The 24,967-nt window shown below is 44.2% G+C and overlaps 1 protein-coding gene across 7 annotated transcripts; it reads left to right on the plus strand.

Moving 5' to 3' along the window:
* Nucleotides 1-675: 675 nt before the first annotated feature.
* Nucleotides 676-17,348, plus strand: LOC106029876 (putative protein tag-53). 7 transcript variants are annotated; one of them, XM_067000130.1, is made up of 10 exons: nt 676-1,572; nt 2,513-2,628; nt 9,472-9,633; nt 9,821-10,072; nt 10,914-10,993; nt 11,793-11,871; nt 12,597-12,643; nt 14,051-14,171; nt 15,106-15,292; nt 15,635-17,348. In XM_067000130.1, exons 4-10 carry the CDS (start codon nt 9,892-9,894, stop codon nt 16,329-16,331), a joined length of 1,392 nt encoding a protein of 463 aa, XP_066856231.1. In that variant the 5' UTR covers nt 676-1,572; nt 2,513-2,628; nt 9,472-9,633; nt 9,821-9,891; the 3' UTR covers nt 16,332-17,348. The 7 variants fall into 7 exon arrangements, with proteins under 7 accessions (XP_066856231.1, XP_066856229.1, XP_066856228.1 ...); XM_067000128.1 differs by lacking the exon at nt 9,472-9,633 and having other exon boundaries at nt 2,513-3,040; XM_067000127.1 differs by lacking the exon at nt 9,472-9,633 and having other exon boundaries at nt 677-1,572.
* Nucleotides 17,349-24,967: the final 7,619 nt, after the last annotated feature.

Genomic DNA, 24,967 nt, shown 5'->3' on the forward strand with positions numbered 1-24,967 from the left:
ATTTAGGAAATAACATCATTGATGGGGGGGAATACTAAATTTAAGGGTGAGGCCAAGCGAAGCCCCGATACTTTCCAGGTCAATCGGACTACTGTAGAAAGAAAAGGGCAGCTGGCACAACAGCATCCGTCCAGGGCACTCACAGACCTCAAAGGATGAGCTGAAGCAAAGTAACAGAGCTGCTCGCGTTCTGCAGCAACCGAGCAGACACATAAGGATCTGCCACCTTCTGTTGCTAGTGAGGACGATATAATGACGGAAATAATTAGTTAATCTTTCGTTTAAATAAAGCATTGGGGAAAAATGCTAAAAATAAACACTGATTCATTCCTTGTCAAGGAAGTTTCTCCTGTCAATTATCACATTGTTACTGCTGTTTTTAATCTAGTCAGATGGTGAGATTGGCAAACCCCTTCTGCAGGGGCTTCTGGGTGTTATTTTGTAGAGAATCTTGCTTGAAGGACTGATTACTGCTTTTATGGGAGCCAGTGGGAGTTTGGCCACAGTCCTTCACGCATGTTAATTTGAGGGACTTCCAAATGTTAGCTAATGATCTCAGACTTCTTTTTATGAAAGATGTGTGGGTTTGTTTTGGGGTTTGTTTTTTTGTTTTGTTTTGTTTTTAATCCCTAGCAGGAGGCAATTAAGAGGCTCTGGGGAAAGTTCTGTACTGAGGCTCTGGTCCGGCCTCTCAACAACTCCAGAAAAACTAGCATAAAAAATCTGAAGCATACATTACCACCATACTGGCACATACTGTAAATTTTAATTGAAGATGCTCATATTATTCATCTAGCCCAGGCCACGTGCTTTGCATTGCTCTGGGCTGGGTGTATTTATTGGCCTCCACTTATAACTTGAAAAAACAATTACACGTGTAATTTTTTTTTCCAGGCACAATACTAATGAAGAAGCAGGAGCCTCGCCCCAAAGCAGGAAAACACGTCAATGTAGAAAATAGAGGCACATGTGGGCGGGGGAGTTTCAATCCTGATTGTTTTGTGAAGCCTCACATAGCTGTAAAGGAGAAACAGACAGCAAAATAAATAAATGAAAAGAAGAAACCATGGAAGCTGCAGCAGACGCGCAGGACGCCAAGGACACAAGCCCAAGCAAGCAGCGGGACCGCGGCTCCGCGGAAAGCTTGCAGAGAGGATCTGGGGCTAAACGCTGACTTAAAAGGGCTTGGAAGCGCTTACAAAAACAAGCAACCGCTTCTCAATCCCCCTTCCCACCAAAAAAATAATATAAAATAAACACAAAAACTCTGTTCCCGGCTGTGCTGGGGCCAGCCGCCAGGTGCCATGCCCTCCTGCTGACAGGCAGGGACGGGGCACGCCACGGCCCTCACCGACCCCCCTGAGATGGCGGCCGCCGGCCCCCGGCCCGCACCCCCGGGCCGCGCAGGCCCGTGCAGGGCCGCGCCTCCCGCCCGCCCCCCGGCTGCGGCTCCCGGCCCGGCTGGAGGCGAGGGGGAGCCCCGGGGGCTGCGGGCAGAGCCGGGGGCAGGCGGGAGGGAGCCGCTCCCCGGCCAAGGCGGCCGCTCCCCTTCCTCGCTGCGCGGAGGCCGCGGTGAGTAGCGCTGCCCCGGGGCTGCGGGCAGGGCGGGCCGGGCCGCGGGCGGTGCGGGAAGGGCGAGGGAAGCTCGGGGGGCTGCGGGCCGGCTCCCCCCACGGCCCTTTTCCACGCTCAAAAAACATAAAGCGGCAAAAACGCCAAGCGAAAGACAAAGAAATGCAAGCATCCAAAGCCCAAGCCAAAGCGGGTCTGGCTTGGGATGAATGCTGGACCACGGTAGCTGGGAGTGAGGAGTTCTCAGAAAGGCAGGCTCCGGTCAAAAATGGGCCCTGTCATTCTGAGTCTGAATATGAAAACAGCTTGCAAAACATTTTTTCAGGCTTCTAACAAAAGAGTTTGGTCCTTCTTTTACCCTGGTATCTAGGCTACATTGTGCAGGCTCATGCGTATCACTGGTTTTATTCACATGAGTAATTCCATTTGAATTTGGACTGACAACGTGAGTGTGTAAAGTTACTCATATGCTTTCTGTCTTCTTTATATATTGAAATTATGTGGGTTAGTATTTTTTCCATTTGCTGGTGCAGCCCAGTAGCTGTTGGCATTAAGGTTATTGTGAGGCAGCACAGTCATTACCCTTTGCCTGCCTGAAACCATTTATTTTTCACTGACAGACTGAAATCTAACTATTCCTCTGAATGCAATCTATTCCAGCTATGCAATCATATCATCTGTCTTTATGCAGCCATCTCTCACCTGAGTGTTTAAATTTATTTTCCCTATAAAGTATCCTTTTTGTACTGACAGGCTTTCCAGTTGTGCCATCTGATTCTTTTTCACAAAGAAGTCATGAAGTCTTTCATGACTTTTCCCATACTGTATCATCTAAATCTGTTCTGATTCAGACATGATATCTGGATGTTTTAAGATTTGCCAGCTGGAACATTTTATTATTCTCATTGCCAAATGCCCTCTCTTTTCTCTTTTTTTTCAGGTTACAGCTTCTGCTATTCTCACAGCCTTGTGCATCTTCTCTACCCCTTTCTCCATGCTTGTCTGAGGGCAAAATGTCTTTGGGACAGGAAAAGCACATTGTCTGTCTTCCACGAAGTATGGTATTCAGTTGTGAATGTTGCTGAGTGTTATATTAGGGTTTCTTTTCCTCAGTTAGGGAATATAGACAATAAGCATGTAAAATTCAGTGCAGATATTTTAGTAATAAAGTTGACAGCTTTTCATTGATACAGTCAGCTGTAACATATATACCACAATACTCTAATTCATGCCTGAGGAGAGTAGGCACACTGGGCAGCCACTGTCAACCACATTCTCCCTAACTTAGAAAATTTTGTGATTTAGTGCAAAGTAGAGCCTCCTATAGGAAATACAGTATTTCGAAGCTGCTTCAATGGCAATCCATAAGCTGTCAAAAAGATGCATTCAGTCACACCTAAGTGCATACAGATGTATTACCTAGAATCTCCTGGGCATCTACCTGCTCTGTCTTGAAGAAATCCAACCAGTAAGTTTCGTAAAGCTCTTGTGAAATCCCACAATTCCAGGAACATCGAAAACTCCTCTTTCTGAGGGATGGGGGTGATGACCCATGTACTGGAATGACCTATTTCCAGTGGTAAGAATATAGATTGCTTCCAAGGAAAGGGTAGAAGGCCAAATACATATTAGACTGCCCTCTGAACATGGTGGGAGTTTCTCATTTCTGTCAGCTTAAAGTGTGAGAACCAGGAACTGTATTTTCTCCCTCTGCCATATTTAGAATGAGAAAAATTACCTGTTTGTATCAGCTGACATCCAAAGGACCGTCTTGCTGTCATGACACTTTAAATCACGACATCTATCCCAGTTACCTGGTGAGACCAAGGGAGAATGAGCTCTTGCCATGCCTATGCTTGGATTTGACAACACGACCTTAAATAACATTTGAAAAGCAGATAAGATTTCTGAAATAAATATTCCCTTAAGGTCTAAAAACAAATAAAACCCATATGTACTCACATTCATTATCAGCATAAGCTTTTGATCAGGTGTGGCAGGTGCACTGGATTTGTCTGTGCTTAATGTGTTGTATTTTTGCTACCTACAGATGCCTATTTCAGGAAGCTCTTTCCCAGAAACTTAAGTCAAAATTGTGTTGCAGTCAAATTGTTATTTGCAGTTTTGGGAAATCAGAATAAACAGATTACCTGGGGAGATCTACTATATAGTCAAAACTATACATTCTATTTTTTATTTATATAAAAACCAGATTTTAATTTATTACAGAAAATAAACCATGAAAGTAAGGTAGTATAGATATACTTATTTTTTGTCTGCACCATAAGACTTATTTCAATAGAGTGAAAAAGGTGATTTCCTGATTCATATGCTATAGGTGTATAGAAAGATGTAGCAATCCCAGAAACAGTGTACTGAATTTATTTTTTTCCAGAAACCACCCCCTCATCTATTTCCCAAATATTGTAGAAATATTTACAGTATTACACCAAACCAAGTTGTATTTGTTTACTTAAAAATAGGAAATATATCTAGCACATAGAAAATACAGCTGGATATATTTATACTTCTCTATTAATACATTGTTAGATTAATTACTATTTAAGAACTTAGTTCGTAATAGGGAGTAGTGCTACACACTAATGAGCATAACAGATTTCTTCTGGAAAACTACAGAAAGAGATCAATAATGTCAATTTGCAAAAGAAAACAAAATCTGCAGTTCTGAAATCAGAGCTTGAACATTAACATGATCTGAATAAGAAGCATGATACCTTACCTGCAGCGTTCCGGGAGCAGGCAGGCAACTGTTAACGAGGACAGATTATCAACACCCTCATCTGCTGTGCAGTAAAGGTGCCAATGCAGGACTCTACGTTCCAGGAGTGGTGGTTACAAACATAAGTTTGCAGTATATAGAAACTGTAGTTACACACGACCATTTTGGAATAGTTGCCTCCTTTGAAATACATCTTCAGTACAGAAAGCATTCAGAAGCACTGAAAAATAACAATGATACTGCTTAACTTGTAAACCTCATTGTAAAAATTCAAGTAAGAGCTACTTAACATAAAAGCCCTTCAGAGTTTTAACATAAAAACCTTTCAGATTTTCTCTAAATTTTCAGTAGGTTCACTTTCAGCTTTATAAAGACAACGGGGGTGTTAGTGCTTTACCTGAAAGTACCTGGCGCTTCTCTGAACTCTTAAATCAGAGGGGAGCCGTGTCCCCTGCTATGATTTTTGTGCTGTTTTCCAAATCCTCTCTGTCAGCTTCCCCGTGTAAGAAGAAACAACAGTTTCCATCTCCTTCCCTTTGTCTTGGCTACTTCAGTCATAAGCTCAGTCATGCAGTAACCGTGTCTTTACAACATGTAGCAAAGCAAGGCCCTTATTTCAATTCTGAATTCTAATTAATACGGAAATATTACTGATATTCTACATTCCCAGAGCCATCCTGGACCTGTATAAATTCTCAAGTTCTGAAGCTGGGCATCTCTGAAAATTAGTTTCTGTATTAATAAATAAATAAATGAGACAAAATGACTTGAAGTTAAAGTAACAAAATAGCAAACCTTGAGATACTAAAATTTACCACACACCTTAAAGCAATAGAATTAAATCTGATATACTGAAAAAAAAATGCTGCCATCTAAGCTATACAAAACAAAGAAAAGTGTTTCTGTTCTTAAAAGTAGACTTTCACAACTGCCTTACAAGATTTTGGTCAAAGATTTCTCCTTATTCATGCTGTCCTGTTGGAACAACTGTTAAATAAAACCATGACAAAAGCAAGGTTTTAGGTGATCAGTAGCACTAGGAAGACCTGTAATTATTTTTGAAGAGCACTAAAACATCAAATTACCAAAGAAGAAAATAAAATACTCTCCCCACATAAAGGTTCAGAGAACTGGGTCATTAACAACATCAAAAAAAAAAAAATCCCCAAATGAGTGATTTCTTATCTCATTGTATTTCAGGAGTCTTGATCCTCTTAAATCTGAAACTTTTCAGAGTATATTGAAAACAGATGGAAATGAATCAGGGGACCCAGATAGGAAAAAAGCTTTAATGAGCGTGTATTTAAGTAATACTTAAAATAAATAAATCATTTGTCTGAGAAACCACATCTAATAGAAATATAAATAATTATATAATGAACATATAAACTACATTTCCTGAAGTAATTTCTGTCTTTCTACATTTCCTGAATTATTTTTATTATGAAACAGTAATGTGGCGCCATTAATTGATAAGTACTCTGTGCTATAGTTACCACGCTAATTGCAGCTCTTTAGGGCCTCGTCTCCCAGCTCCCTAAACTGTTGAACAATTGGGATTGATTGCACGGGGGTTATTTTTAGTGTGAAACAGCAGAAGAGTTTGGAGAGCCACAGCCATTTCTTGTGTGTTACAGCTGGTTTGGAAAAAGTTGGATAAAAACGTTCTGAGTTGACTTTTTTTTTTTTTTTTTAATTCTTCTGAAGTTAGAGAGCTTTCTATTGGATAATTAATTTACCAAGTTGGAGCTGAGGACACTGATGCTTTACACAGAGAACATTTTTCAGTGGTATCAGAAGAACAATGGTTTTCTTTGGAAACAGGACTGGTAAGGTAGGCAGTAAGTGAACAAAGGCAATCTAGGAGTTGAGTTTATAATTTGAAATACCAGTGATGAAAGGCAAGATTTGGGATTGTTAACTTCTAAGTGCATCATCCAAACTCTGAATTGAAGCAATTTGTTAACTGATCTGTTTTAGTGATTGTAGGTCTGCCTCCAGGAATGCCTGATGCACAAGGGTCAGTGGATGCTCGGAGCTGCGACCAGGAGACCCCCCATTCACTTAACTCCAGCCAGGCCTTCTGTTACCCTGCCTGCCTTATGCAGAGTTCAGCTGGGGTAGACAAACTAGTGGATGGGATTTTGTTGCTAATCTACTGTATGAAATCAGGACTTACCTCCTTCTGTGAATGCTTATGTAATAGGAGACAAGGTTTGTGTAGGAAGAATAACAACCAGAAATATGTAGGAAGAGGAATAACTAGTTTCATAGCTGGGAAAAACAAAACTCAAGGATACAAGCCCATTTTACCATTGTTAAGTAATAATAGCAGAGACCTATCATTTTTTTATCACATTAAACTATATCAATAGCAGTGGTAATACCTTAAAGCTTTTGCACAGCACTGCATCAGCAAATTTGAAGTGTTCTACTGATGAGGTGTCTTTGTCCCCGTATTTTTCTGTAGATGTAGCTGAAAAATAGGTGAATTGGCTAAGGTTACACAGGCAGAGTTAAAGAGAGAATCAGTATTTCATGACTTCAGCCTTTTCCCTTTTCAATGGCATGCCATAAAGTATTGCAAACTTAGACATGTATAATGCGTCATTGCTTCATAGCTGCTAATTCTCCTGGAAAAAAAAAAAAAAGAGACATACACCTTTGTAAATGCTGCCAATCTTGTATTCTTTAAGACAAAATATTAAAAAAACACCCTTCAGTTTCGTACACTAATTCTTTCAATGGCAGTTTGCATAAAGTGGATGAATACAATTTGAATAGCTAGTCTTAACAGAACATGCCAGAAGAGATTCTCTCACACGTTTTTGTCACTGAATCTATTCTAGTCTTACAAGTGATAAATCTTAGAGATAAATTGTATGATAAACTAAATGACATTAGATACGTGCACTTCATAATAATATGCTCTAGTTATTTTCAGTAGCTTTTTTTTACTGTAATCTTTTTTTTTTCCCCCTCTAATTATGTGCATCTCTGCCTGGACTTCCCTGTAAACATCTGAAGCTACAGGATGCAGCAGGGATTCAGGCTGTAAACAGCTCCTGGGCTCATGTCCTTTCATTACTGACCATGGGAATAAATAGCAATAAGTACAAATTTCAGATACAGTGAAAATACAGGCATAGCTTTTGCAAGTAGATATTTACTATCGGAAGCTTCTTACTGTAGCAAGCTATTGCATTGTGGCTATTGTGATTTCAGGAATCAAAGCAACAGTTAATCTGTTCATATTTTATAAAGACTGTGGCCTAAAATTCCTGCACATTCATCTGAGAGAGGTCAGTAATTATCAGAGGGATACTGGGCTGCAGTTCACGTGGTAATTTTAGGACAGTAGCAGTGGTGATACCCCATAAAATGGAAGGACCTGGGATAACAGGCATGCTCCAAAATGCACTTCATACTACCTGTGGTACTGCCTGAAGCCAGCTGGGCTTTCTGTCACGATCTCAGCACAAGCCTGATGGAGTCAATCCTATTTTAAAGAGGGAGCTCAGTAGATGTCTGCATTTTTCCACTAGCATAGGAGGCTACTGGTGTAAGGGGACCACTGGGAGTCTCCTTGTTCATCATGGTAGAGGGAGGGAAAAAAAAACGAAGGCTCTTGAATTTGCCCAGAACAATTTTCAAAAACCTCAAAACAAGCTTTCAAAAACAAAAATGTTGCTTGAAATGCATCGGTGAAACAAGATGTAGGATTTTGGGAGGAAAACAATAATAAAGGCTTATTATAGAAATGCACAGAAAAATGATTATAAGAAAGGTTATGTTGTTGGCCGGTATTACTCAGCACGTTTCTGGACATACATATAAAACTGATTTTAGAAGCTTCTTTTATAGTCTCATTTTTAGTCAACTAACATGTTTAACATCTTCGCATGCAAGTGAACGTCAGCCTTTCAGAAGATGGCGACTTCTGACAGATATCTAGATACTTGGTAGTTTCTCGCTGTACGTACCCCCTTATCCTGTAATCCAGGGTGAACAGCGCTTATGTTGACCTTCACTGGCACATAGATGGCCAAGTGCAGTATTGCACAATGCAGGCATAGTTACACTGACTCAAGTCACACTGTGGCAAGGCACATGGTTAACGTAACCACACACATAGATATGAGGAAGAGGCCTTCCTGTCTCCTAACCGGGCCGTTGCTGTACTTTCTAAGTAACTTCTGGCTTTAAGAAGAAATGACCATTTGCAGGAAACAAACCTTACCTGGGTGTGGTTTCTGATCAGACAAGCATTACTGCTTTTATGCAGTTTCCTTGTGAATTAACCTGGGAGACCGGAAGTGTTAATATGCTCTCGGCACACACACAAGCTGAAGACCCCAATGCACTGAGCTGGACAAATCGCCCTGGTGCCTGTCTGCATTGTTGCTGGTGACGTGAAATTACCAGGCTTTGTAAAAGCTTTGCTCCTCTCCTCCCATTTCTGAAGAGAAGGAGGGAAAATTTCCCTTGACGCTTCCTTGTTCAGGAAGGCTGTGGACAGCAGAGGTAATGAAATTTCTCTGTGGGTGAAAAACGATCTATTGCAGTATATCTCGGGTGAATTTGGTATGTCTGTCTTTTTTTAACTAGAAATAATCGGGCTGAGTAGCTATAGGTTTATTGCATTTACCTTGGAAATAGTCTCAAACCAAATGAATGGATTTGCTAGACATTCATTACATTGAGCTTAGAATTGATCCACAGGGATGCTGTGCGCAGGGTGTGCCCATACCGACGGACTGGGATCCATCAATTTCCAATCCTAGATCCTAAATAGGAATCTGGCTTTCACTGAAATGGTTTTAGAATTAGGAGTCCTTGTCACCTTATTTCATGACGTTTGTCACCTCAGACATATTACCAAAGCAAATCCCGTAATTTGGCTTAACAGTGAATATAATCTATTTTAAAACACTGGCCATGATGTATGGTGAAGAGGATGAGAGATGAATGTTGTTCCTGGTGCTTGTGTCTTCACAGAACATAGTGACATCTTGTGGCAAATGAAGGGATAATGTCTCTTTTTTCCAGGTGCATCCTAATTTCAACTGATTCAGGGATGAAAGTCTAAATAAATTCTGGACGAGTGCTAATGAATTACTTTCGTTTGTATATTTGCTCTTTCCCAATTTTGTTTCAAGCACAGCTTACCTGAAACTCATAGTGAAAAAAAGACCGAGCCTTGCTTTCTGCCATACTGTAGATGCAGTGTGTACACTTTATCCCTTCAACTCGCCAACATTCTTTGGAAAACTTTCAGCTCCAGGAACGTGCCTGTCCCAGACTCGCTGATACACAGCTCTGTGAGTCGGCGTTGCAAATGTTTTACTCTGGTTATCACAGGTGGCAAAAAATGTCAGATTGCTTTTGATGGAAATTAAAGAAAACTAGAATTTTGTATCGTAAGGCATAGACTTTTTTTTTCCTCCATCACCATTTTTTTTCAACATAGTTTTAAATTTTTTTTTTTTTTTTTTTGTCTTTTTACAGACCAGGCAGGGTTTAAACCCTGTCCCTGATGTTTTGGGACCCTCCCCTGACATGGTCATCCTTTCCAGTTGATGCTCCTAGTTGTCAGCATGAAAGGAAAAATGGCACACTGCGATTGGAAATCTGCACCCCAAGAGAAGCCCTCTCCCTGCGATCGATATAAACATGCTTGCGTTATTTGCAGAGGATTTGTTTATCTTTATGGAGGGAGGAACGCCACCAGTCTAAGAGATTTTTGGAGATACAATCTGGGTAAGTTTGTCCCTTCACTTATACGTCAGTGTTAAAGAGAGAATGCATCCAGTCAGTGTGAAACTGGCTAACAGATTCTCCCAATTTAGTGTTTCTCCATCAAAATGATCTTCTACCTCAAGCAACTACCTAAGCCTTATAAATGCTGTTGAAGATCAAAGGATGTGTGAACTGCATTATGTTCACTGGGTGTGTTCCTGTTGCAGGTGTCCCAGAAAGCTTAGATTTGAGTTCTCCCTCTCTTTTTTTTTTTTCTTTGACCAAAAATACTGATTTACAATAGGGATATAACAGACATGGATTTACTGAATTTTTAACGTGGAAATAGTTCATTCATGGAAGAATGCAAAAAAGGAGCACATGAATATAATACCTTGTAAGACTGAATTAGTGATGCACCATCAAATATGACACTTGTTTTCTGAGGCTTAATGTACAGTGTTCCCCGTTCAAATGTTGTTCCTGGATAAAACACAGAGCTGTTGGTTTTGGCATAGGTAACAGTATAACAATAAAATAAAAAACAAAATAAATTTCCATTCTGTTTAAGGTTGCTAAATAAAAAAATACCCATAATTTAATTCTGTGGGAAGTGCCTCAATCTTCTGAACTAATAGGGGAAAGATGACAAAAGGCTTTTTTTCTTTTAAGATGGTCTTCATCAGAGCAGCAACTTTTCAGTCTTCGTTATAGCAAACAAGGAAAACGAGGGAGCATTTGTTAACCTTCATCCCTCATTGACTCTGAAAGTGCAGCCAAATTCAAAGCTGATCTTTTCCCCTTTTTCTTACTGTCTATATGTTGAGTTTACCACTGTCTTAACTTGAGCTTTGTTTTTTAGTGAGGAATGAATGGGAGATGCTGGATTATTCAAGAGATGGTCCAGAAGAACTGGAAGAACATTCAATGGTGGCTTACAAGGTAGGAAGGCAAAATTTACATTGTCCGTATTTTAACATTTATTTTCTTATTGTACAGTGAAATAAAATGCCGTATGTTATGTACTGAAATACTATACCCAGAAAGGACTTCTGTGTCAGTGCAGTTCTGGATTTAGCTATACAATGTTTTGGAACGCTTCTGAATAAAGTCATGGTATTTCAGCTTTGCAGCAGCGTGCAGCTCCCTGATTTCCTCAGTCAATGCTCAGTACATAATAGCAATACAAAATAAAGACCTTGGCAGCACATTCTTTGACTTAGTTTTACAGTTGTAACAGTTGCTCTGAATTCATTTGCATGATAAGCAACAGCATAAAAACATTCACTTAAGAACTTGCATAGAAAAGGAACGGGGGAGTGAAGACAAATAAGAATTACAGCTTTGCTTGTGAGGGGGAAACAGAATTTAGGGTATCAGGAGCTGCAGCACAATGAAATCCTTCTACAAATAAGAGTAAACCTAGTATTACCTGAGCAATGTCTCTGAGAACTCCGAATCTGCATCCCGCAAGCTGTCCTAGATGAGGAGGAAGTAAGTGCTTGTGGAACGCTGTCCCCGTCAAAACAGCACAACCTTCTACAGGGTTTCCTAGTGAGAGAGAATAAAAATAAGATGAAAAGATGGTGACTTGTGATTGCCTCATGAATTGTTAATAGGTTATCGTTACTGTTAATTATATTTTGATGATATCAGTCTTTTCATTTCAGAATTATTTTTAAAATTATTTTATGCTACATGCGTACATGTACATGACAAACATTTTTTTTCCATTTTGCAGGGCACCCTGTGTATTTTTGGTGGAATGGTGGATTCTGCTTTCACACAAGCAAAAACCCCTCTTTGGATATATGATACTGGTATGATACACAATAGCCAGTCTCTTCCATGGGACATTCCAAGTCCATAGGTACTAAAAATAGTAAGACCCAAACTGTTTTCTGCTGCCTGTAACAAGCTTTCCCTAGCTTTACAAGAAGAAATACGTGTAAAACTGTTGGCATATTTTTTTCCCTAAAATTAGGCTGTTAAGCTATCAAAGAGTCAAGCCTTCTTTTAATTGGAATGTATTCTTTAGGATTTTTTAGGTATTTTGTCTCTGGGATGATGGTATCTGGTATCTCCAGTCATTCAGATCAGTGATTTTTGACTGTTATCTGAGGACTGTTTTAAGGGATCCGTGAAAAGGAATAAGAAAAATAAGGCTATTTTTACATGATTTAATAATAAATAAAAGGAGCTATACTTCCACTGGAAAATTTGGGTATTTTGCAAGTCCAGCAAATGCTGCAAATCACAGATTATTTTTGTGTAGTGAAATTTAGCCTTAGGAAACAGGAAATTCAGTATGGCATCTCAGTGATTTGATAGCAGATAAGGATACAGGAAAACTGTGAAACTATGTCTCTGTCAGCTGCCTGGTACTGCTGTATGAAAGGAAGCAGATTTCTTCAGCCTTCTCAGTGGAAAACACCAGGCTGGGATTTACTAGAAAATTAGACTTGTGATTTGAAAAATTGATGTTGGAGGAGTGTCCTCTTGTGGTCTGGGATATAAACTGCGCTTTATTAAAACAATCCCCTAGATTCTGCAAGATGGACAGAGTGCTGTAACGTACCAGCAGAGACTGAGGTAAGGAGCCAGGAAGTGGTGAATGTGTGAATCAAATGCCTGTTGCTTTGTTGATTAAACAGATTGCTTTGAAATATGTTCCCCCAAACAGTTCCAAACTAATCTCTTCAGAGACATGTGGCTGGCTATACTTTATTTCTTTGCACTTTCAATAACTAAGGCTTTTTCATTCTTTAAAACAGTATTTAAGAATACTGCTCTTAAATTTTAAGTCCTATGTAGAAAAATTAAGTCTTCTCCTCTACTATGTTTTCTGTTTTTTTTTTTTGAAATACTTATCAACAAAACAAATTCTAAATGATGCACTGCAACCATCAAAAAAAAAAAAGTCTGCTTTTAAAAGTAGGTTTGTGGAAACAGATTGGCAGTCACACTAATAGATTTTGAAATGTGAAGTGCAGAATTTCCCGTTTCTTTAGTCTGAACACATTGACTCACCAAGATACTGCAGCTTTTAAATGAAACCTCAGCCTAAGTGTTTAGGTCATGGTCTGACAGGATTGGTTTTATATCACTACTTGTAAAGATTCGCTTAATAGTTGCTATTGGAAGTTCATCCTCACACTATAAAGTTTCACAAAAAATTGTTAAGATTTGACACAGTTACTAACATGGTTACTTGTGTTTGGCAGAGGAGTTAAGTTTGGTTCTGCAGGGTTATTTGTGAGAAAGAGATGTTTGGACCTGTCACCCACATAATTCAGTCCCTTGTAAAGCACAGCGCTGTGCATCCACTTTTAATGGCATTGCTGCTACATTTAAGAAGGAGCTGATAGATAAATGGTTTCTTGCAGTTATCTTAAATGATATGGAGATACTTACGGAGAGATGGGCATGGCTCCTCCACCTCCCCAAAACTGGGCTGTAAATGAACAAAACCAAACACTTACCTTGTATTTTGTTTCAGCTCCACCTGGGCCTCCTTGGGCTTGGGTCCACAAGTCTCAGCAGCGCTGAGGACTGCTGCAGACACAGTGAGCACTGCCTGGAGTCCTGCTGAGAGCCTGGCCATGGCCTAGGACTTGTGGCGGGGCAAATCCACACCAAGCAAAATGATGGGAAGGTTGTCCTTGGTTGTGGAAAGGGCTGTGTCTCCCTGTTACATTCCCAAGAGTTGCCTGGAATATTTGCAATGTGTCCTGAAACTAAACTGATCCTGTGCATAGCAGTAGCTATAAAAGCAGTACTACTGGTGCAGGTGCAGAGAGAGGGAGGCTGTAGGCATGTGGTGGTGGACTTAAAAAGGGCAGGCTGCTCCAGTCGTTGGTTTAGCCCGTATTTTTGAAGAAGTTTAACACAACTCAGTGCAATGGTTTTCACTGCTTGGGAATATTCCCAAGGTGGACACTGCCACTGATACAACTACCTGTTAACAATTTTGTTTACTTTTTTACTAAACTGTTTCAGAGCTTGGCACCGACGAACAGAAAAGGTCACAGCGCAGTAGTGTACAATTCCAGCATGTATATCTATGGGGGGTACCTTGGTATCAGAGGCATTTCACAAGAATTTTGGTCTTTCCATTTTGGTAAGTTTAATAGTTCAGTAAAGTTTTGATCCAGTACAGTCACTGTGAAGTGATGACTGCTGTAGGATAGCACGGCTTACTCTGTGAAGAAAATTCCTACCAGCAATAATGTTTTAAGTTAGTTTTGGCTTCTGTGTGGCAGCATTTAATTATGAATTCTGTCAGTTAAACTAATCCCCATCTGAAATGAATTGGACTGTATTATACTGGAAGAAGTTCTGCAGTATTTGCCAGTTCTAGAGTTGAGAATCAGGGAGTGTGCTTTGCTTTCTACTCACTACATTCTTCAAGGATTACTAAAAACTTCCAGTTGCAGCAGAGATTTTCCATGACTTTGGCCTATTAATGCCATCTTTTGAATCTCAAATCTAGAATGGACCCTGGGGAGCTGAACCTGACAGGAGATGGTGTCATACTCATCATGAATTGATACGGTTACAAACCATATGGTTTGTACAAACCATGGTTACAAACCATATCGATTCCCAGAGACTTCCTAAATGGGTAGCTTTTGTTATCTGGTGGTCATTCAGTAGCTACTTTGAAATGGATGATGGGTTTATCTCATCCTTCATTCCATCCCAGGCAGGATGAGCACAAGCATTAATGAAGGAATCATTTTGCTGGCTGATTTTCCCTCTTATACCTGGGAAATTATCTTTCTGTGACAGAGGTAGTGAATTAACTAAGCTGTAGGAAAAACTGTTCTGTAAATAAAATTTCCGTGGCATCTGTCATACAGCATCTGACATTTTCATTAAATGTTTATGCACTTCTGCAGCATCAGAAATTAAGCTGTTAACTTATACCATAATACATTTAGAGTAGAACCCACCCATTCTCCAACAGAATAGTTACTTTGTTCTTGAAATAAATCCATTTTTATATATTAAGGTAAATTTGGTAAAATTATTAATTAATATTTTGTTTTCAGATACAAGAAAATGGTTGTGTGTTTCCACCTCACCTCACAACAGTGGGCCTGGACCTCGTCATGGGCATTCAGCCGTGGTCTATCAAACAGGCATGTATCTCTTTGGAGGACTGATGGGGCTGAGTGAACAGAAGGACTTTTGGAAGTGGGACTTCATAAACAGCAGCTGGTACAACATCAGAACAAGGTGAAGCATACTGTTTGTTAAACTAAATTGACACAGAAAGAGAGAATTAGCCTTACCGTAGATGCTGCATGCAAGCAGAGGGGGAGATACTGATTTTTCAGCAAAGGTAGGAGTTGTTCAGTTTAAGACAGTACTGCTGCCATCCCTGAGGCTCCAGTTGGCTTTGCTTGGTTGAGCTGTTGGCAATACATTGATGCAGCTGTCAGCAATGTAATTTTGATGTTCCAGTGCAGCTGTTTAGTTTTAGTGGTCATTCTCTTGAGTGAAAAGAAAAATAGAGGCTAAAATCAGTGTTAGTTTCTTGTTCACCTCCCCATAACTGCTGGTTTCTCTTGTATTTAGCCAAGGACCTCCTCCAGTGGTAGGTCACGCTTCAGTGGTCTTCAAAGACTCAATGCTGGTTTTTGGTGGAGGGATTTCAAACTCCAGTCCTAATGACGACCTCTGGAAGTACCATTTCCACACACAGACATGGAAGAAACTAAGTAGTATTACAAAGGCAAACTTTTTTCCTAAAATGTATCACTGCACCCTAGGAATTGGTGTTGCTTTTCAAACTACCTCAGGTTCCCCTAATACATCCCCCAGTCACTGGAAGGGCAAGCAGAAGGACCGCCACCCGCTGCTGACCATCCCGAAGCACAGCCGCTTGTGCGACTACTTCCATCGTCAGCCTCTCTTCCCAGCGCTCAGCAAGGAGCAAAGCGATGTGATTGAAATGAAAACCTTCAGCTTGCCTCTGGAGCCAGCGGGCTTCTGTGCATTTCAAACCACTTCGGAGGCAGATCTAGATCCAAACAGATCAACCAGCATTTTGTCAAAGGAAAAACCCACCCATCTGTTTGTCTCTTCAGAAAAAGAGACCTTTGCTGCTGCTGTGCTTGTGGAAGAAGAAGGAACTGACTGTCAGGACGCGACTGCAGTGGATGAAGTTAGCAGTGACACCAATGTGCTGCTGGTCATTGGGGGTAAACCTTTGTCCAGCTTCTCTGAAATCTCATTCTGGCAAATAGGGTTCGATAGCTTGTCACCACTTTGATTGCAAAGCAGAAGGATAAACTCACACCAACATGCTAGGAGGTGGTGAACCAACCACTTGCAAATGTTTTTTTTCCTAGTGGTGCACTGGGAAAAAAACGAAACCTTCTTATATTTGCTATGAACAGACTTTTCACAATGTGAACAAAAATCTCTCTATATGTAAGTCACAACTTACATACACGTTACAGTTTCTGAGAGGAGCATGTGGGAACACTGCTGCTTTTGTTACTTTTCCTTCTGGTCAGTTAATGTCCTTTCAAGTTGCAGCGGCCAACGCTGCCTTGAAAACGATAGCTACAATAACCCTACCTCCATACCTGCCATTTGCAGTGCAAAGCTTATTTTGTTCTGGGGTAAGTAAAAGAAACACCCATAAAACCACACTGAAATCAAGTTTGTGCACGTTACGGTCATGCTTGGCTATGAGAGATTTGTTGAATCTTAATAGCACCGTTTTCTAAAACATTTAAGATTGCATTTTCTTCAAAGATTTCTGCTTTTTCAACTCCATCACTGTTTTGTAAGGATATGTATCAAGTATTTGTTACACATTTCCCCTCTATATCAAGTAAAAGTAAATCCTGAGCTTTTGTATGTTTTTTGTTTGTTTGTTTAAAAATTTGATAGCATTTCGATTCACTGAGAAAGGTGCTTTTGTGAAACCCAGTGTTTCAAGTGTTTATTTTTGTAATAGTTACTCAGATACTGGCCTTCTGATTTAATTTGTCCTCATGTAAGAAGAAATGATGATGAATGAAATAACTGGAAAGTGTTATTTAATATTTCCTCAATATTTGAAAAAAAATCGTTCTCAAAAGTTTCATATGAAATGAATTTTCAGTGGGAATATTTACAGGTACTTCCTTAATCTCTTTACAAGTTGCTGTAACATGAAATCAATAGGAAAATTACACGTGTTTGCAAAAAGCTACTTAAAAGTTATTTGGACCTTCAGTGACCTTTTTTTAGGACCAGAATCGTATGCTGCCATATAAATAAAGCCTGCTGCATTTCATATCAGTGTGTGCTTGTTCTCTGGGTTTTCATGAGTTTAAAATATGTACTTAAATTTTCAAAATGAACAAGGAACTTACCTTTCTGAACAAAGACCATGCTCCCACAAGCACCCATCATCTCATGGCAATCCAGCAGGCCTGAAGGGCTGCCCAGGCTTTGAATTTCTCCTTCAAGAACAGGGAACTGCCCAGTTGGCAGAGGTATGTTTGAGAACTTCATACAGCAACTGGGCTGAGCACGTGCAGAGCACCCCAACCTTTAATCAGTAGCAAGTTTTTCTTCTGCTGACTGACACATCTGTTCTGGCATTATCCAGAGAGCTGCTGTAACATTCAGACTTTTATCTAGGATTGATGAGGGAATGAAATTTATCTGGAAAGGGTAACAATAAAGCAGTGATTTTCCAAGTAATGAGAATGGTTTCTGGCGTGTCCACATATCCTGGGGATGCGCAACAGCCCCAGGAAAATGCCATCCAGCCTCTGCCGTTCCTTTCGTCCTCCCCCCCCCAACTCCCTTCTCTTTGGCAGCCCCACAAAGGGTTTAACATTTACTTGGATCCGATGCAGGCAGGACACGAGCCAGCCCTAAGGCGAAGGCTTGGCACGGGGAGCAAAAAGCAGCTTGCAGAACATGCCCATCTCCCCCGCGTCCTCCCCTCGCTGCTGCTGGTGAGCCAAGTCAGGCGGCTGCACCAGCGCCTTCGGCTCAGCTCCAGTTTCTTCCAAGAAGGGCTGAACCTCTCAAACTGCCCCACTGCCCGGGCCCTGCCAGCCCCCAGCCCCTGTAGGCGCACAGGAGCTCAGGGAGGGGCTGAAGCCACCGGAGGCTCTTTTGTCCCCATGGAGGCCCATTCCCAGGTCTTTACCAACAAGGTTGAGCTCTGCCCAGAGAGGAGAGGGTCTGAGATGGAAACTGACTGCATCCCACAGCCACTCAGCAGCAGGAGCGTTCTCCCTGTGTGCACATACAACCTGTATCTCAGGTCCTGTCCCAAAAACCTGCAAACAGCATCGGAGACTGACAAAAGTAATCCTTGCTCATACCACTGTTATTCCCTGGGACGCCTTGTTTCAGAACTCAAACAGTGCTGTCACCTACACTTTGTGTCCTCTCAGCACCTCAAGTGTTTCACTCCCCGTTTGCTGGTGCCCATTTCCACTTAGCTCTCACCCAGTTACTTTTTTGCAGCAGAGCCTCTGTGGATGTACCTGTGCCATTTCTCCACGGCTGCAGCAGTTCAGGGGCATTCATCTCAGACCTGAGCCACTGACTAAACACTGCTGCCGTCCGAAAGCCCTGTGGTGGCTTGCAGGGAATAATGAATGGAATTAGTCCAGCTGACAGCAACTACTGAGAAAGGAAACAGCACACATCACTTTTGGCTGGACACAGAGCGGAGAGGCTGTGGCTGAAGCTTGCTGTTTTAAAATCTCTCTGAAAAAACGAAAGCTTGCATGTGTTTGTTATGGCCACAGCATAATTTGATCCACAGAATAAACACAAAAGGATGCAAGGTTATTGTAATCTCATAGAATCATACAAAAATTAAGGTCGTAAAAAAAGCCTTCCAGATCATCTGGTCCAACCATCACCCTTACTACCAATGTCACCCACTAAATCACGTCCCTAAGGACCATGTCCAACCTTTCCTTGAACACCCCCAGGGACGGTGACTGGACCGCTTACCTGAGCAAGCCATTCCAACGCCTGACCACACTTTTTGGTAAGAAATGTCTCCGAATTGTTTTAGTTGTTGAAGGGTAGTGCTCCTTGTTCAGTTCATTAATTGTTGAAGAGTAAGGGCATAACACTTCCATTTTTCCACTCACCAGGGACATCGCCTGACCACCAGGACTTTTCAGCTAGGATGGAGAGAGGCTTGGCAGTTACATCAGCCAGTTCCCTCCGCACCCTGGGATTCATGTCATCAGGCCCCATACACTTGCACCTGTTTAGATTCACCAGGTGGTCTCGAGCCTGCTCTTCCCTTACAGTGGGTGGGACTTTGATCCCCCAGCCTCCATCTATGGGTTCAGGGAAATGAAAGACTTGAGAAGCCCGCCTACCAGTGCAGGTGGAGGCAAAGATGTTGCTGAGTACCTCAGCCTTCTCCACATCTGTCGTTGCCAATTACTCAGCTATAGAAACTCACTCCTAATATAAGAAATTAGCCACCCATAATCACTTACACACTCCTATTTTCACCCCTCAATTTATTTTCACAAATGTTAAAGGTGCATGGTGGTCCTCGGGGACTCCTCCTGTCACCCCAGCGCAGCAGCCCGAAGGGAGCTGGGTCCTCTCTTGTGCTCTTCCTCGAGGCTCTATGCAGAAGGGCTGCCACCTCTCGCACAAGGGCTGCCGGATGGGAAAGAAGCACTCACGCAAGCCCTGAGAATCAGCAACAGAGTGGTTTATTGCCAGGATGTCTTGCACTCTTCTGCCTCAGAACAGATCTCTGGATGGCATTCCTAAGTAGGTGGTTAACCTTGGACAACACCTGAAGCGCGCTCAGGAGATGTTACAATAAGAACATGCTGGTCTGAACATCCACAGGATATTGAAAGACCTGAAGAGCTATCGTAACTAACCTGGAGGAGAATCACAGAATTGTCTGGGTTGGAAGAGACCTCCAAGATCATCTAGTCCAACCTCAGCCCTAACACTAACAAGTCCTACACTAAACCATATCACTAAGGGCTACATCTAAACGTCTTTTAAAGACCTCCAGGGATGGTGACTCAACCACCTCTCTGGGCAGTCCATTCCAATGCCTAACAACCCTTTCAGTAAAGAAGTTCTTCCTAACATCTAACTTAAACCTCCCCTGGCGCAACTTTAGCCCATTCCTCCTCGTCCTGTCACCAGGCACGTGGGAGAATAGACCAACCCCCACCTCTCTACAGCCTCCTTTAAGGTACCTATAGAGAGCGATGAGGTCCCCCTGAGCCTCCTCTTCTCCAGGCGAAACAACCCCAGCTCCCTCAGCCGCTCCTCGTAAGACTTGTTCTCCAGACCCCTCACCAGCTTCGTTGCCCTTCTCTGGACTCTCTCGAGCACCTCCATGTCCTTCTTGTAGCGAGGGGCCCAAAACTGAACACAGTACTCGAGGTGCGGCCTCACCAGAGCCGAGTACAGGGGGACAATCACCTCCTTAGACCTGCTGGCCACACTGCTTCTTATGCAAGCCAGGATGCTCTTGGCCTTCTTGGCCACCTGAGCACACTGCTGGCTCATATTCAGCTGCCTATCAACCAGTACTCCCAGGTCCTTCTCTGCCAGGCAGCTTTCCAACCACTCTTCTCCCAGCCTGTAGCGCTGCTTGGGGTTGTTACGCCCCAGGTGCAGGACCCGGCACTTGGCCTAGTTGAACTTCATGCAGTTGACCTCAGCCTATCGCTCCAGCCTATCCAGATCCTCCTGCAGAGCCTTCCTGCCCTCGAGCAGATCGACACACGCACCTAACTTGGTGTCATCTGCAAACTTACTGAGGGTGCACTCGATCCCCTCATCCAGGTCATCGATAAAGATATTAAAGAGGACCGGCCCCAGCACTGAGCCCTGGGGGACTCCACTAGTAACCGGCCTCCAACTGGATTTGGCTCCATTCACCACAACTCTTTGGGCCCGGCCATCCAGCCAGTTCTTAACCCAACAAAGCGTACGCCAGTCCAAGCCACGAGCAGCCAGTTTCATGAGGAGAATGTTGTGGGAAACGGTGTCAAAAGCCTTACTGAAGTCAAGGCAGACCACATCCACAGCCTTCCCCTCATCTACCAAGCGCGTCACTTGGTCATAGAAGGAGATCAGGTTCGTCAAGCAGGACCTACCTTTCATAAACCCATGTTGACTGGGCCTGATCGCCTGCTTGCCCTGCAAGTGCCGCGTGATGACATTCAAGATAATCTGCTCCATGAGCTTCCCTGGCACTGAGGTCAAGCTAACAGGCCTATAGTTCCCCGGGTCTACCCTCCGGCCCTTCTTGTAGATGGGCGTCACATTTGCTAGCCGCCAGTCGACTGGGACCTCCCCTGATAGCCAGGACTGCCGATAAATAATGGAAAGCGGCTCGGCCAGCTCCTCCGCCAGTTCGCTCAGTACCCTCGGGTGGATCCCATCCGGCCCCATCGACTTGTGTACATCCAAGTGTTGTAGCAGGTCGCCAACCATTTCCTCATGGATAGTGAGGGCCACAGCCTGCTCCCCATCCCCTTCCACCAGCTCAGGGTACCAGGTATCCAGAGAACAACTGGTCTTGCCGCTAAAGACTGAGGCAAAGAAAGCATTGAGCACCTCAGCCTTTTCCTCATCTTTTGTAACTAAGTTTCCCCCCGCATCCAGTAAAGGATGGAGATTCTCCTTAGTCCTCCTTTTTGCGTTGATGTATTTGTAAAAACGTTTTTTGTTATCTTTAACGGCAGTAGCCAGATTGAGCTCCAGATGAACTTTGGCCTTTCTAATTTTGTCCCTAAACAGCCTCGCAACATCCTTATAGTCCTCCTGAGTAGCCCCCCCTCTTTTCCAAAGATTATAAACCCTCCTTTTTCTCCTAAGCTCGAGCCACAACTCTCTGCTCAGCCAGGCCGGTCTAGTTCCGCGTCGGCTCGTCTTTGGGCACGTGGGGACAGACCGCTCCTGAGCCATTAAGATTTCCTTCTTGAGGAGTGCCCAGCCTTCCTGGACTCCTTTGCCCTTCAGAACCTCCTCCCAAGGGACTCTGCCAACCAGTGTCCTGAACAGCTCAAAGTCAGCCCTTCGGAAGTCCAAGACAGCGGTTTTACTGGTCCCCTTCCTGACTTCGCCAAGAATGGAGAACTGAACCATTTCGTGGTCACTCTGCCCAAGACAGCTCTCAACCACCACATCTCCCACCAGTCCGTCACTGTTTGTGAACAGAAGGTCTAGCGGGGCTCCTCCCCTGGTAGGCTCTCTAACCAGCTGCGTCAGGAAGTTATCTTCCACGCTCTCCAGAAACCTCCTAGACTGCTTTCTCTGGGCTGTGTTGTGCTTCCAGGATATGTCTGGGAAGTTGAAGTCCCCCACGAGAACAAGCGCTGACGATTTCGCGGCTTCTGCCAGCTGCCTGTAGAACTCCTCATCCGTCTCCTCATCCTGGTTCGGCGGTCTATAACAGACCCCCACCAGGATGCTTGCCTTGTTGGCCTTCCCGCTGATCCTAACCCATAGGGACTCAACCTTATCATTCCCAGCCTCAAGTTCCTCAACATCTAAACACTCTCTAATATAGACAGCCACACCACCACCCCTTCTGTGCTGCCTGTCCCTTCTGAAGAGCCTATAGCCAGACATTGCAGCACTCCAGTCATGAGAGTGGTCCCACCACGTTTCCGTGATGGCAACCAAGTCATAGCCTTCCCGCTGCACGATGGCATCCAGCTCCTCCTGTTTGTTGCCCATGCTGCGTGCATTAGTGTAGATGCACTTCAGTCGGGCCACTGCCTTCTTCCCCGGCTTTGCCATTGTTCCCCCCGGCACAGCTCCAACAAGCCTTCTTTCAGCCCCATCCCCCTTCTTTCCTAGTTTAAAGCCCTCTCAACGAGCCCTGCCAGCTCCTGGGCTAGGATCCGTTTTCCCCTTAGAGACAGGGACCCATCTGCGGCCATCAGGCCGGGTGCCGAGTAAAGCGCCCCATGGTCAAAAAACCCAAAAGTTCTGTGTTGGCACCAGCCTCTGAGCCACGTGTTAATCAGGTGGGCTTTCCGTGTCCTCTCGGTACCCCTCCCTGCTACTGCAGGGATAGATGAAAACACCACCTGTACTCCCGCTCCATCCACTAACCGTCCCATTCCCCTAAAGTCCCGTTTGATAGCCTTCAGGCTTCTCTCTTCAAGATCATCACTGCCAGCCTGGACTATCAAAAGAGGGTAGTAGTCAGAGGGGCGAACCAGGTAGGGAAGCTTCCTGGCAATATCCCTGACCCTGGCCCCAGGGAGGCAGCAGACTTCCCTGCGGGTAGGGTCAGGTCGACAAACAGGGCCCTCTGTTCCCCTGAGAAGGGAGTCGCCTACTACGATCACCCTTCTGTCTTTCTTGGTGGAGGCAGTCTTGAGGCGTGGAGTCGGCTTCCTCGCCCTAGGCATCCTCCTGGGTAGCCTTTCTACCTCGTCCTCACCCACCGGTCTCTCAAGCTCCAGGGCCTCAAATCTGTTACGTCAGGGCACCTGGGAAGGCGGGGCCAGTAGGGGGGGGCGTTGCCTGAAAGGTCGAGCAGGGACCTGTCTCCATCCCTCCTCAACTTCTAGGTTGCCTCCCTCTGCCCGACAGCGACAGGGCAGGGGGTCCATCCCCATTTGGGGTATCTCACCCCCGTACCTCTCCTTCACGCCCTGCAGGGAGTCACTCCACCAGTCTATCTCCCGCTCACACTCCCTAATAGCCCTCAACCTCTCCACCTCCTCTTTGAGTTCTGCCACCGGGCGGACCAGGTCATCCACCTGCTCGCACCTCACACACACAGCGCCTCTGCCTCCCTCAGATGGCAGCAACAGGCTCAGGCAGTCCCTGCACCCAGAGACCTGAACTGCCGCATTGTTGAGCAGGCAGTCAGTGTGGGTGGCCACAGACTTTCTAGAGAAAGTACTCTGCCTGGTGAAGACCATCGCAGCCCGGCTAGCAGTCAACAGCCGTTAAAGATGTTGTTCTTATGGGCAGGGGGAAACTCTGCCCTCTCCACCCTCCCTGCTCGCCCTGCCTGCGCGAACTGCCGCCCCCACCCTTCTGACGGGCCGCGCCCTGTTTGCCCGCCCTGGTCGCCGCGCTCCTGGTCACTCGCGCTCCCTAGGGGCTGCTTTTGAACGGCCGGGGAGGGGGCGCTACTGGCTCCGCCTACGCCTCGTTAGCCTCCCTCGCGGGGGCTGCCGGGTCCTGGCGGCTCCCTCGAGCGGCCTCGATGTCGGAAAAAAAGCCCTGCCTGTCCCGATCCCCCGCTCCGCTGCAGAACGCGTCTGCCCCGGAGCCGATCGCCTCGGCAAGTGGCTGAGAAGAGGCAGGTGAAGGAGAAAGGGAGAGTGAACAAGTGGGAAAAATCATCTCCGGCGGTCCCCTGCATATATTGGCTCCCTGAAGAGAAAAGGTCCTTGAAATATCCTCTCCTGAGGTAGCCTATGCCAAGGATGCACGGAGCATCCGGGCCAGTCACAATAGGGTGCTTTTGCCACTCATTCCCAGTTAGGCTCACGCTGGTATCGGCCTCGGGTAGTTCTTGATGCCCTTATGATATCTTCTACTTCGTCTTCCTGTTCCTCTGATGGCCCAGCCACTTTGGAGTAGCCTATCTCGTCTTCTTCTCCCTCCCCAGTCTGAGTAGGAGTTCCTCTGCTTTCTAAACGACCTGACTTTCTCATCCCTTTCTAAAAAGGGGTGTGACGTTTCCCCTTTTCCACTCACCAGGGACATCGCCTGACCGCCAGGACTTTTCAACTAGGATGGAGAGAAGCTTGGCAGCTACATCAGCCAGTTCCCTCCGCACCCTGGGATTCATGTCATCAGGCCCCATACACTTGCACCTGTTTAGATTCACCAGGTGGTCTCGAGCCTGCTCTTCCCTTACAGTGGGTGGGACTTTGATCCCCCAGCCTCCATCTATGGGTTCAG

The sequence above is a fragment of the Anser cygnoides genome, chromosome 6, assembly GCF_040182565.1.
Source record: "Anser cygnoides isolate HZ-2024a breed goose chromosome 6, Taihu_goose_T2T_genome, whole genome shotgun sequence".
NCBI lineage: Eukaryota > Metazoa > Chordata > Aves > Anseriformes > Anatidae > Anser > Anser cygnoides.

Coding starts and splice junctions, on each gene's coding strand:
- LOC106029876 (XM_067000128.1), top strand. CDS start 9,892: ATGCTCCTAGTTGTCAGCATGAAAGGAAAAATGGCACACTGCGATTGG. Junction 14,172..15,105: donor ATTTTGGTCTTTCCATTTTG/GTAAGTTTAATA, acceptor TTTTGTTTTCAG/ATACAAGAAAATGGTTGTGT. Junction 15,293..15,634: donor TGGTACAACATCAGAACAAG/GTGAAGCATACT, acceptor TCTTGTATTTAG/CCAAGGACCTCCTCCAGTGG.